The sequence below is a fragment of the Cicer arietinum genome, chromosome 5 (assembly GCF_000331145.2).
Source record: "Cicer arietinum cultivar CDC Frontier isolate Library 1 chromosome 5, Cicar.CDCFrontier_v2.0, whole genome shotgun sequence".
Classification (NCBI taxonomy): domain Eukaryota; kingdom Viridiplantae; phylum Streptophyta; class Magnoliopsida; order Fabales; family Fabaceae; genus Cicer; species Cicer arietinum.
Window position 1 is genome coordinate 40015773 of NC_021164.2, and position 12856 is coordinate 40028628.

At 32.8% G+C, this 12856-nt stretch overlaps 3 protein-coding genes and 1 long non-coding RNA gene across 5 annotated transcripts in view; 3 read left to right on the top strand and 1 right to left on the bottom strand.

Annotated features, from left to right (window-relative positions):
• The first annotated feature begins 1415 nt into the window (after positions 1–1415).
• LOC101506094 (uncharacterized) lies at positions 1416–2409 on the top strand. The gene has a single exon (XM_004499462.4). The coding sequence runs from the start codon at positions 1557–1559 to the stop codon at positions 2187–2189; it is 633 nt and encodes a 210-aa protein (XP_004499519.1). The 5' UTR covers positions 1416–1556; the 3' UTR covers positions 2190–2409.
• A 4285-nt stretch (positions 2410–6694) lies between these two features.
• Positions 6695–8046, top strand: LOC113786519 (uncharacterized). Its single transcript, XR_003472727.2, has 2 exons — positions 6695–6989; positions 7785–8046. It is a non-coding gene; the product is annotated as an uncharacterized lncRNA (long non-coding RNA).
• Positions 8047–9477: 1431 nt separating this feature from the next.
• Positions 9478–10942, top strand: LOC101505783 (uncharacterized). The gene has a single exon (XM_004499461.4). It carries the CDS (start codon positions 9639–9641, stop codon positions 10635–10637), a length of 999 nt encoding a protein of 332 aa, XP_004499518.1. The 5' UTR covers positions 9478–9638; the 3' UTR covers positions 10638–10942.
• A 684-nt stretch (positions 10943–11626) lies between these two features.
• Positions 11627–12856, bottom strand: part of LOC101505448 (formin-like protein 20) — a 34049-nt gene continuing 32819 nt past the window's right edge. For both annotated transcript variants that reach the window (XM_027335013.2, XM_012715490.3), the window contains one exon: positions 11627–12783. In XM_027335013.2, the coding sequence (XP_027190814.1) occupies positions 12614–12783 (170 nt within the window). In that variant the 3' untranslated portion in view covers positions 11627–12613. The remainder of the gene's footprint in view (positions 12784–12856) is intronic.

Below are 12856 nucleotides of genomic sequence, written 5' to 3' on the forward strand. Positions count from 1 at the left end.
ATATAAGATTGACACACACTATTTTTATACTGGTTCACCCAAAGATGGCTACGTCTAGTCCTCACACCCTTGTGAGATTTCACTAATGTTCAAACAGATCAACCTCAGATAGAGGATGATTACAACTTGTGTATTCTTAAGCTTCACCAAGCTTACAATCAGATTTCAAATATTTCCAAGTGTATCTCACGTGGAAATTACAATGTGATAAGAGAGTGATTGATTCTAAATACTTTCTCAAAAGATTAACAAAGATCTAATGTAGGATTGTAGAAAGTATGAAGATATAATGGATGTTGCTTCTTAAAAGCTTTAAGATCTTTGATCTTTTTAATGCAATGTGTTGTGTGTTTGATGAAGATCAGCTTGCTGCAATTTATAGAGATCTTGTGATGTTCATTTCATATGCCAAGCTTTTCATGACCGTTGGAAAATCCATTTTAGAAATGCCAAAGTTTTTCTTCATAATTACGAAAATGCCGTTCAACTCATTGGATAGATGCATTCCATGTTCAAGTACGAGGTAGCAGATTTTCTGGGTACTTGGGGCATGTGCTGTCCTTTTCTCTTTCCTTTCTTTAATGTTTGAAGTCATTTTTGTTCTCCTTTCTTCAATGCCTTGATAAAGCTTCACATGTGAACTTTTTCTCTTTCCTTCATTTAATGCTTGTAAGTACATGTGATGTCTTTTTCATTCCTTTTCTTCAAGACTTTGTAAAGGTTTCACGTGTGAAGTCCTTTTCTCTTTCCTTGCCTTAAGACATGTGAGCAATTTATTTTGAACTTGTTTGTTGTTGCCTTTTTGAAGATTGACTTTATAATATTTTTAAATCACACAAGAGTGATCTTTTTTGGTCTACATGTAGCATTTGCTTATGACATGATGGGTTGCTTTCATAAAGCGTTGGGATGCTTTTCAAGATGTTGACTATAGGCACATGCTAGTGTAATTCTTCCTCGTACCTTTCTTTTGCCTTTCTTGCTCATTTTCTTCAAAAGCTTTTCTTTATTCATTCTTTAATAGTATTTAGCCTTTGTTGAATGAATCAAACAATTCATTCTTTAATACTATTTTGCATTTGTTGAATGAATCAAATAATTCATTCTTTAATATTATTATGTCTTTATTTAATGAATAAAAGTAATTCAAATCAGCGAGGATGCAGAACTGTAGTTTCACCAGCTCGTGAGGCCTTATTAACCTCAAGCACAATATTTTAATTAATTTTGTTATCATTAAAACCATTTGAGAGAGATTTTGTCTCAACACAACTAACTAAATATAAAATAATCATAAAAATTTAATATAAAATAACTAATTCATACAACTAAAAATAACTAAAATATTAACTAATTAATATTAAATCTAATAACGTAAATTAACTAGATAATCCGAATTGATAATTCTTTTGAGTGCATATCCGGATTGCATGCCTATCTACGAAGGATTCCGAATCTCACTACTTATTTGCCTATATCTCCGAATCTCATTATTATAAACAAACAATAAACATTCTCATTCTTAAAATTCCCAAAAACAAATGTAACAAACTCAAATGGAGGGTCGCCGGAGAATAACGCTTTACGATCAAATGAAATCGGGTAACACAACCAACAATCGAAGTTCACTTGCAAGTTTAATCCTCAACGACGCCGTTTTAACCAACCAGAAAACCCTAAACCAAACACTCTTAGACATTATACAAGAACACGAACCAAACAACGTTGTTAACAACAACAATAACACGAAGGATCGAAAATCGTGGAAAGCGTTTAAAGAGTTACTTCGTCTAAAGCGTCGTAACTCGGACGAGTCCGACGCCGTTGGGGAAGATCCTGGAAATTCGGATCTGCCGGAATTGCTTGCCGGTGGAGTTGCCAATTCGGAGACGGCACAGGGTAGCATATCGCTGATGGATTTGTTGGAGGAAATGGAAGTTGATTTGGATCGAAGCAGTGATGTCGATGATGGTGATGACGTGGACGATGAATATTATCAGAAACGAGTGGAAGAAGGGAATGTTCCGGTGGAACAGAATTGCTGCGTGTGTATGGTGAGGCATAAAGGTGCAGCGTTTATACCGTGTGGACACACGTTTTGCAGGATGTGTTCAAGAGAGATTTGGGTGAGTAGAGGGAATTGTCCACTTTGCAATAATTCTATATTGGAAATTCTTGATATTTTCTGATCACAATGATTATCAGCATTCATTTTTTTTTTAATTTCTAGATTTTCTTTTTCCACTTATCATCTATGTTTGAGTTTGAGGTTTTTCTTTTATGGGTTCTGTAATAGTGTTCTCCCTTCGATTGATCGAGTTGGAGGAGTTGCATGTGTAAATTCACTAATTAAGTTGTGTATGACTTCACTTGCTAATTTATGAGTAAAGAGTAATTTCGGTCTTTAAATACCTCGGCCAATAATTGAATATGTCAAATAGGTATATGTCTTTCTTTAATTAATTTAAAAGTTTAATATGCATCCACTAAATGTATAAAATATTTTATATTATCAATATGTCACATTTATTAATCTCTACTTTAATGGTCATTATAATATTAATTAATTTGTTTAAATAAATTAACAAAAAAAATTAGAGACGTGTATTAAGTTTGATATATTAAGATACTCTAGTTATGTTTGGGTGTTTGTAAGGGAGGGAAGGGAAGGACTCTTGGAAGAGGGAGAAAGAGGAAAATAGATAAAAATCTTCCACTTTATCAAAGTGAGTGATTATTTAAAAAATGATTAAAAAAATTTTGTAATTATTATATTTTTAATTTTTAGAATATTGTAATTTAGAGATGATTTGAATAATTTATTTAAATCCTTGAAAGTTTTTCCTCAAATACAAATTTTTAGTTTCTCAAATTAGTGAGAATTAGTATTAAGAAGAAAAATAAATACTTGAAAGTCTTTTTTCCTCCCAAAGTCTTTCATTCCATTTAATCTTTCATTTTTTATCCAAAATCTCATCTCCTCTCTCTATCTCAAACCTTTTTTTTCAATCCAAAACTCTGAAATATAAAGTAAAGATTAAAATGATACTTAACTTGTTAGTTTATTATTTTTCAACAATCAATGAATTTTGTATGTACAAGACTATAAATTCTATTGGTGGACCTCCTATCAATTTTGATAAGGGTCAATCGTGCATCAATGTTTAATAGTCACTCGAAACTCTAACGATAATTTATTACACTTGTTAAAAGTATAAATTAATGATTCTCATAGTCTTAACGATTGATATGATAGTCAGATTGACCTTGATTAGATGAGTTAAGTTTAGATTGACATATTCATTTTTTTACTAATCAAACTAACATCAATCAATTAATTGTGTCAAACATAAAGATTAGATGAAACTGTTAACTTATAATTCTAAAGAGTATTATCGATCGTTGTTCAAATTACAAATGATTTTTAAACACTGATCTACAATAGTGCACATGTGAATGTGGTCTACTGAAACATCCACATGTAAAAGTCTATTTAACCTATGTTCTTTCAATATTAATTTTTACTTATTTAATATAAAAAATTGAAATGCAAAATCTTTGATTAATCACCTAACCTACTTCTGGTGTGATGTGAAGTACTCCTAAGCCTTAATAAATAATGGAAAACAAGAAGTAATCGGAATGGCACATAGCTTATAGTGACTCATGAGTCATAACTCTTCACTAGTAAGTAATGCATTTAGGAAGCAACAAGTTATGGATACAGCAGCCAACAATCAGCACCTAGATTTACCATTACTCTTACCTACTCAATACCAAACTAAACGCATTGTGCTGTTTGGAGCAATCTAAACCCATGTATTAAGCATTAAATACAAGTGTACGACTTGCCCCAAGTACATATTGAAAATGCAATATATGGCTAGCTCTTAAATATTTTAAAAAATTATTCAAATTATGCAACGTCATTTTAAAAGGTTATGTGACAACTGATAAAAATTAATTTTCATTTGTTCAATCGACAAAACATAAGCATCATAAACTAATTTTAAAAATACAATATCACTTTTTTTTATAGACAAATATGAATAAGTTCGTAATTATAAACAAAAGTGACATTCGTGGTAAAAAGCGAAATTATATATACTAAACTTAAATGATTGTTATTTTATAGAGACAAAAATATAATTTAACTATAAATAACTATATTAGGTTGGAATGATTTGGAGGAGAGGAAAAAGAATATAAATAATTTGTTTGGTTTAGTTTTTAAGAGGGGAGAGAGAAGAATTCCTCTTGTACCTCTTTAAGAAGTGTTAGGAACACTATCTTTACACCACGAGCCTTGTATAAAATGGTGAAATCCATATAGATTTCACCCAACTAAAAAGTAAATGTTGTAAAGAGAGGTATTTTTAGCACTCATCTATCTCTTTTTTACTAACCCTCTATTTTGGGAGATTTAGATAGCAAAAGAGATTACCAAAATAACTTTATAAATTATTTAAAATTTATTTTCTTTCAAACCTAACATATTTCTATATGGTTTTTCTACTCTTGTCCATCAAAATGTCTCTCATGTTGAACCAAACATATCTCATTTTGCCTTGGGATGGATGATTTTAAGTTGATGCACTTAAATTTAAGTATTTACAAAACATTTTGTTGGACAATTACTATTTGAAAAGGCTAAATTACATTCGTGGTCCTTTAACTTAATTTCAGGTAACGTTTTAGTCCTTTATTTTTTTTTTCCGACTTGGTCCTTTATTTTAATTTTAAGTGACGATTTGATATTTTATGTTTTAAAATTTCAACAATGATATCCTTTTTTATACAAAAATTCAAAAAAAAAAAAAAATCAATCAAAACTCATAAAATTAATTATATTCTTCAATATAATACAAATTTCATCAAATTCGTAACGCAAATCTTCAAATAAACTCATATTTTCATACTTTATTTGATATTTTTAGGAATAAAGGATTAAATCGAAAAAAAAAAAGATAAAGGACTAAAACGTTACCTGAAATTAAGTTAAGGGACCACAGATGTAATTTAGCCATTTGAAAAACTAAAACCCAATATAGGGTTGTGTCCACAAAAAAAATCCAACGTCTTAAAACATTGGTGAATCTCAGTGAGATCTCTTTCTCACACACATATTCATCAAAGTGGTAATATTAATTGTAATGAATTTCCAGCAAAACTTATGCAATAACATGATTGCTAATATCAATTTTCGCCTCCATATGCTTTGCTATAACCACGGATTTTGTTTCCCAACTTGATTAAGGTGGTTGTCGTATTGGTGCATTAACTTGATTGTTGTCAAGTCTCTAATACAATGTGCATCTATCATGTCGTTACCTTCTCCCTTTCATTCATGACATCAAATCACTTCTAATATTGTTTGAGCTTGATCTCATGGGATTGCATGGTTGGTCATTAAGTTATAAAAGATAAGTATTGTTTATGTTTGATGTGCAACCTAAGTTATAACTAGATAATCTTTTAAAAATAACTCTTTGAAAGGGAAATTTGTAAAGCATTGCTTAGCTGAAGGCCATTAATGAGAACATTGACAAACAATTTATTTTAAGCATATATACATATAGTTGTGGTCTACAACAAACATTAAATATCTACAAGTTATTTGAAATTATCAAAGTGATAGCCAGTGAAAAGCTCATAACAACAAAAAGTAGATGTCATGAGATGTACCTGTGCTGACAAATTGGAGTAGCCTGGCAAATGGGACAAGCAGTGGTATCCTCACCCGAACTTGAGGAGATTTTTCACCAATGAAGAATTAACAAGAGGAAGAAGCAACAACAGCATTTCCTTCCATCAGAACCAAACACAATTAGCATCAATTTTAGTTAGTATCGGGAATATTTATAAAATGAATATGTCAAGATGGGATTAATCAATTTAATAGATAAATCACCACACAGCTAACAACACATTTCAACAACAGGCAGAATCTCAGATTTCAGCTACCTGGCAATGTTTTCAAACTATCTATTGAAATATTTTTAGTTTCTTCCTTCATTGATCTATGTTCTTTCTTCATTGATTTGGAATTTGTATCCTTAACCAATGAGTTTGATGATGCATTTGTCATGTCATCGAAACCATTTAATGAGAGAAGAATTCCTTCCTCTTCCTTCTCATCAATTTGACTTTAATTTTTATGTTCTTCCATTTGAATCTTCCCACACTGTGCTGATTTCAGTTCTATGGCTCCATTTGAATTCATCACTTTTCTAAATGAATTTAGTTTGTCTTCCTCGTTTTGGATGATGAGGCCACAACATGAACTTTTCACATGAACAGAACCAGGAGTTATAAAAGCAGCTTCTTCACCATCAATTGTTTTCAGAGAATTCTTACTACTGATGAAATTATCTTTGATAATTTGTTTTGCAGGTTTCTTGTGTTTGAAGTCACGACTCGCCATGTGTGCACTTTAGAGTACTAGTACTAGGGAATGGGTTCCTTTACCATCTGGAAAGTCATTAGTAGGATGTCGTTGACTTGAAACGGTGAAATTTGGTTCTTATGGTAAGATCGGTCGCTTTAAAGCTTGTTTGGTGGCCAAAGGGTATACTCAAATTTTGTCCTTGATTATAGTGATATTGTTACGCCCGTGTAAAAAAAAAATAATAATAATAATAATTATTATTATTAAATAAAAACAAAACCCTTGCCACCTCATCTCATTCTTTTTCAAATTTATTTTTCCATTTCCTCTCTCTCTCTTCCTCTCGGCAGGAAGCATTCCCCCTCCCCCTCCTCCATTTTTTTGTTGTTTTCTTCTTTCTTTCTTCTCCTTCTCTTCTCATTGCTTCTTCTCATTCTATTACTCAAACCCTCAATCCTTAAAAGAGATTTAACATCCCCACAAGCTTAATTTCTCAAACTCCTACAAATTCTTTTGGTTGGGATTTTTGGGGTTAGGGTTTGTGTTCTAAGGAAGGAAAGGGTACCTATCTCTTGAGAGTGGTTTATTGAGACTCATTGAGGTAAATGCACAACTTTAATCCTAGTATGAATTCATAGAAAAATGTAGATTTGAGTAAAAATATTATTTTGTGCTTAGAGTATATTTAAATGATGTTGATGGTTTCCTAGAGGTAGTTAAACTTTAGAATAAATTTCTCTAAAGTCTTGGAAATATTTTGATACTTCAGATTTGTCAACTGAGACCTTGCCGACTACTCTGAGAGTTGTTGAAGAGCAAACTTAAACGATTCTCCATAGCTGTGAGTTGACGACGATCATCGTCATATATTTTTATAATGCTATTATTATTATTTTGTTGTTTTCTATATTAAAGTATTTTATTAAATCGTTAACTGCGTTAGGTGCACCTAGTTACCTCGTGTTGATTAGGGAGAGTTACCCGTTAGATGGAGCTGCCGCTATGAGAAATGTCATCCGTAGGAGGAGAGGGCTATCAACGCGATGTAAACTCCCTAATTGATACGTGACGATGTGTTGCGGGATTAAGAGGAAAGGGCCATCCGTTAGATGGAGCCGCCCCTAAGGGAAAGGCCACCCTTAGGAGGAAAGGGCTATCAATGAGATAAAGCCGCCTCTTGCTTCTAAAAATTTGTATTGTTACTTGTTTGATTTTTATAATGATTTTAAGGTTGTTCATTTTGATTTCGTTTCGTTATTCACTGGATTTTTAATATTTCTGTCAAACGATTAAACAGTTATTCGTGCCTTTTGTGTTTCCCTTCTAATTGATGGTGGTTGTTATCTACTCACTAAGTCTTTGTGACTTACCCCTTTATGTTGCTTATTTCTTTCAGATTCGCAAGCAGCCGAGTAGGAATCTATTATTTGATTCAAGTCTCAACAAACTTCTTTTTTGGTAGGCCTCTTTGATCGAGGACCATTTTTGTAACATTTGTTGAATCTATGTAATTGCAGCTATTTTGGAGTCTAGAAAGTCTATTTAGTTTTTTTTTTTTTAGAAGTGTATTAAGCAAATTTGATTATGTTATCTGAATTATGACTGGATTGAAAGCTGAACAGGGATTTTACAAAATTTGGGAACGTTGAAGTTACAAAGGATACTCTGTCGAAATTTCGAGAAAAAACATATATATATTTTTAAACGGTTAAAGAGCGATTTAGTTGTTTAATTGTTAAGTTAATTGATAGGCTTGCCAGGCTAGGAGTATAGCTTATGCATCGGTCACGGCATTAAATTTTTGGGTCGTGACAGATATTTTCTTACATGTGGTTAAGATGGCCTCTCTTAGACTACTCATCTCTATTGCAACAATCAGACATTGGTCTCTGCACCAACTTGAAATTAATAATGCATTTTTGCATGGTGACCTTGAAGAAGAAATGTTTATGGAGCAACCATCGCAGTTTGTTGCTTAGAGGGAGTCCTCTACCATGGTTTGTCGACTTCACAAGTCTTTTTATAGCCTTAAAATAGTCTCATCGAGCTTGGTTTGGCAAATTTAGCACAATAGTACAATAATTTGGTATGATTCGAAGTGAAACTAATCATTTTCTTTTTTATTGCCACTCAACTCAATGGTGCATTTACTTGACTGTCTATGTAGATGATATTGTCATAACTAGTAGTGATCAACAAGAAATACTCCAGTTGAAATAACATCTATCTCACCAGTTTCAAACTAAAGGTCTTGGCAAACTCCGCTACTTCTTGGGTATTGAGGTAGCCTAATCTAAGGACGATTTAATAATTTTACAAAGGAAATATGCAATGGATATTCTAGAAGAGACATGTTTATTAAATGCCGAGCCGGTTGATAATCCTATGAATCCAAATGTCAAACTTCTACTTAATCAGGGTGAGCCATTTTCAGATTGGTTGGTAAATTAAACTAGTCATCCGTTCGGACATTTCTTTTGCAGTCAGTGTGGTAAGCCAATTCTTAAACTCTCATTGCCAAGAACACTAGGATGATGTGATACAAATCTTGAAATACATTAAAGGTGCTCCAGGAAAATGTATAATTTATCAAAATAGAGGAAATACTAAAATAGTTAGTTATCCAGATGCTGATTGTGCATGCTCACCCATTGATAGGCGATCTTCTTCTTCTAAAAAAAGCTTGAATGTTTTGCTCTCATAAAAATCAATTCCACCCACTTAAAATCATTTTTATTGGACACAAAATCTAAAATAAACACATGTACTTTAAATAAAACAGCTTATACTGAAATATAATTTCATAAATCCAAACAAATAAAATTAAAGTTGGTTATCATAATTAAACCAAAAAAAAAAAAAGTTGGTTATCCTAAAAAAACTAAGTTGGTTGATAAAAAAAATAACTGAAGTTGGTGTTAATTCACATAACAAGAGAAAAAACCTATTTTCTCGGAAAAAAAAAATCTACAAATCCTCAAAATTATATTATGTAACAAAAATAATAAAAAAGTATAGTCTAAAAGGTTAAACAACTCCCCACCTTGGCAAGTAGTTGGTTTATTTTAGTTGGCCTATCCATTTCTTAGAAACATCAACTCCTTTAAACTCACCAACCTACCCTTTCCAAAATAAAAAACCATAACATTTTTGTGAGAATTGAGAAATTCCGAAACTCCTCAATTCATCACCTTCTCCTCTTCTCTCTAATTGAATCAAAAAGCAAAAACAAAAAAGACCAATATTTCCAATGGAACTCTCATACAAAATTCTCAGAAGATCAGTTCATAGTTTTCTTCAAAACTATCATTATTTCACAACAACAATAGTTTTTCTTGCCTTTCCTTTCTCAGCATCAATACTCCTCTCACAAGCATTAGTCCCTTTTTCTTCATCACTCTATCCTCAAATATACAATCACCTTAAGATTCTATTTGATGCTGCTGGTTTTCCTTCTTCATCACAAATTTTTACTCTTCTCAACCTTAAAGTTTCTCAAACTATCACTTCCTCAATTTTCACCCTGCCTTTCACTCTCACCTTTTTCCTCATTACAAAATCATTCATAATTCAAGCAATGAAAATGAATAACCACAAAGAAAATTTGCAACCTTCATTTGTTGATATAATATCCTATCATTACAAGCCACTCTTTCAAACCTATATCTACAACACTTTCTTCCTTCTATCAGCAAATGCATCAACTTTTTGTTTCCTTTTTCTCGTCTTTAGTTTCGCTGAAGGGCTAGGAAACTCATCTCCAAGTCTCACTCTTTTTGTAACAGCCGCGGCTGCAGTTTTCTTCTCAGTGATCCTTGCAAATGCACTTGTGATATCGAACATGGCACTAACACTATCGGGTATGGATGGACATGGAGGTTACATGGCGATTTTGAAAGCGTGCGTTCTTCTGAGGGGAAGGACATCAACGGCTCTGTTCTTGGCATTGCCTATCAATGTAAGTTTGGCTGCCATTGAGGCCTTGTTTCAATTCCGCGTCGTAAGAGGGTATCACAATATTGGTGGAAAGTCATCGTGGTTTTTCTTAGGTTTGGAGGGTATTTTCATTGCCTACTTGTACTCGATTTTCATCATCATTGACACTATTGTGAGTTACATGTTTTACAAAAGCTGCAAAATTGGAGGATCATTGGTTGATAAGGAAGACAAACATTTTTTGAGGATTGAATTCATAGAAGAGGACAATTATGGTTACTTGGGAGACAATAATTTCCAAGAACTACCTTGATTAACATATATATATGGCTTTTCTTATGTTTATCAAAAGAGAAAGAGCTAAAAGCTATTAAAGCAGGTGATTGAAAAATTCATTCATGTTTGTTTCTCAGAACCATATCGAATGACTATTGAAGGCGTAAAGGTTTCTAATTCAGCTCTGTGCAAGAACAAGAAGCTGGAGATTAGTTCACCATTAAATTTTTAATGTTTTCTTTTTAAATTCATGAAACTTTTCTTCTTTATTTATTTTTCCTTGTTACTTGTAAATTTATCGGTAATCTTATACTGTGTGAATAATACAAAGACTTCTGCTAATATTCATTGCTCTCAACACACTTGTTTTTTTAGTCATGTTATAAATACAAAGTATCAATCATCGTTTAGCAGTTACTAATCCCCTTCAGAGAACTTATTAAACACACAAGGTTTCTCCATACATAAGAGCTAATACATAATTTACTATATCTGATTGTTAACGTTCCTGTTGAACAAATTTAAGAGTTACTCAATGCCAGCATAATTTATTTGTCAGTCCTGCCAAAGACAAACTACAGGCAAAGTGGTTTACTGTTAGTTTTCAGGCTAAAAAAAGAAAATACTTTGCTATGTGGACCCCAATGAGTTATAAGTTCAATTTTCATTAGCTCAAGACTCTCAATTCCCTTTCAAAATGCATGTAATAATTAGTGTCAAAATCAATTGATGGCAGTGTAGCTATAAGTATTTCATGATGTGGGGACTCTAGTCTATATACCATGGAACTCATTTTTTTTATGAAAAATAAAATCCATAGGTATCCTCAAATATGAGGCAATCTTGTTCGACATAACAATAAGGATAAGACCTCACTTGAAAGATAAATCTGGTAGTCTTTGGTACTATATAACTCAAGCAAACAATAAATAACAATAATAACTTTAAGAAATAATGTTCAATGACTGCAAACAATTTAGAATTGAAAATATTTCAACAGATGAAAATAAAGATGTAACAAGTGAGGTACCTACAAGATAGAACCATTAAATAACTACACTACACGTTTGAATCTGCAATGTATCTTTCTACAACTAAAATGTGTACACAGAGTCCAGGGTGCTACATTTCATTTGCTAGACTTGAGAAAAGAGAATGAAACATGAAGCTTTTACACTTCACCATCGTGTATTGCATTTCACAAGATAAATGTAAGCTACGATTTCTAACTCAACCTGTTGTTCACTTATAGCTACACTACAGAGACCTGATTCCTAATTCTTTTCTTAACCTGATAACTGTACAAAATTTGCTTTGGAGCTATCCTACAAAAATCTCTATTAAAAAGGAAAAAGAGAAACTAATTTCTATGTTACATGTGAAAGAATTGGATCCTAAAGAAGAGGGTTAGAACTTTGTACAAGGTTATATGGTACTACTGTTGGACTCCAGTGCTTTACAATCGAAAAGCATGTGCTCTGGTGCCAAAAAAAATCTGGCGATGAATGATGAAAGCCAAAGCCAGTTCTATTGCAATAGAAGACATGTTCGACTTCAAACTTCTTCTTAAATTGAAGGATCAGTTCCATCATCTTCATAGCATGCATTAGATGCAGATAGATTCGCGAGCAATCTCAGCAGGCGGATCATGCTGGGTTTATATTTGGCCTTTCCAGAATATTTTGCTGTGAATTATACCGCAACATGCCATCAAAGAATCAACCCCGAAGCCTTTTGTATGTACAAAGCTCAGCATGTGGCAAGAATGGGCAATTCTGCCTCATTAAATGACCTCGAGAGGCTAATTGTCACACCGTCATCTTTGGAAAGGGAGGCTACTTAATTCAATCTCGAAAGCAGTTGTCCCCTTAATACTGGCGGGTAGATCTCTGCTCTTCGGTGGAGAATGATGTCGGTGCAAAGGAGTGTACAACAACCCAATCTTCAATTATCTCTTCTGCACTCTTCCTTGTCAAGTCAATGCCCTTAGCCTTCTCCATTTCAGCCTCTTCCTCAGCTTTCTTCTTCATTATCTTTTCCACTCTTCTTTGGCAAGTTACTGCCTTTACTCTTCTCCATTTCAGCCTCTTTTTCAGCTTTCTTCTTCTCTAACTCTGCATGTTTGATATTCTCTTCATGTGCTTTGCGAAACAACCTTATAAAATTTAAGAGAGTTGCAGTAACTGCAATCAAGGAAACGGAAAAGGTAAGAAGTTAACTTGAGCATTACAAAATAGCTAAACAAAGAGCAGGAAT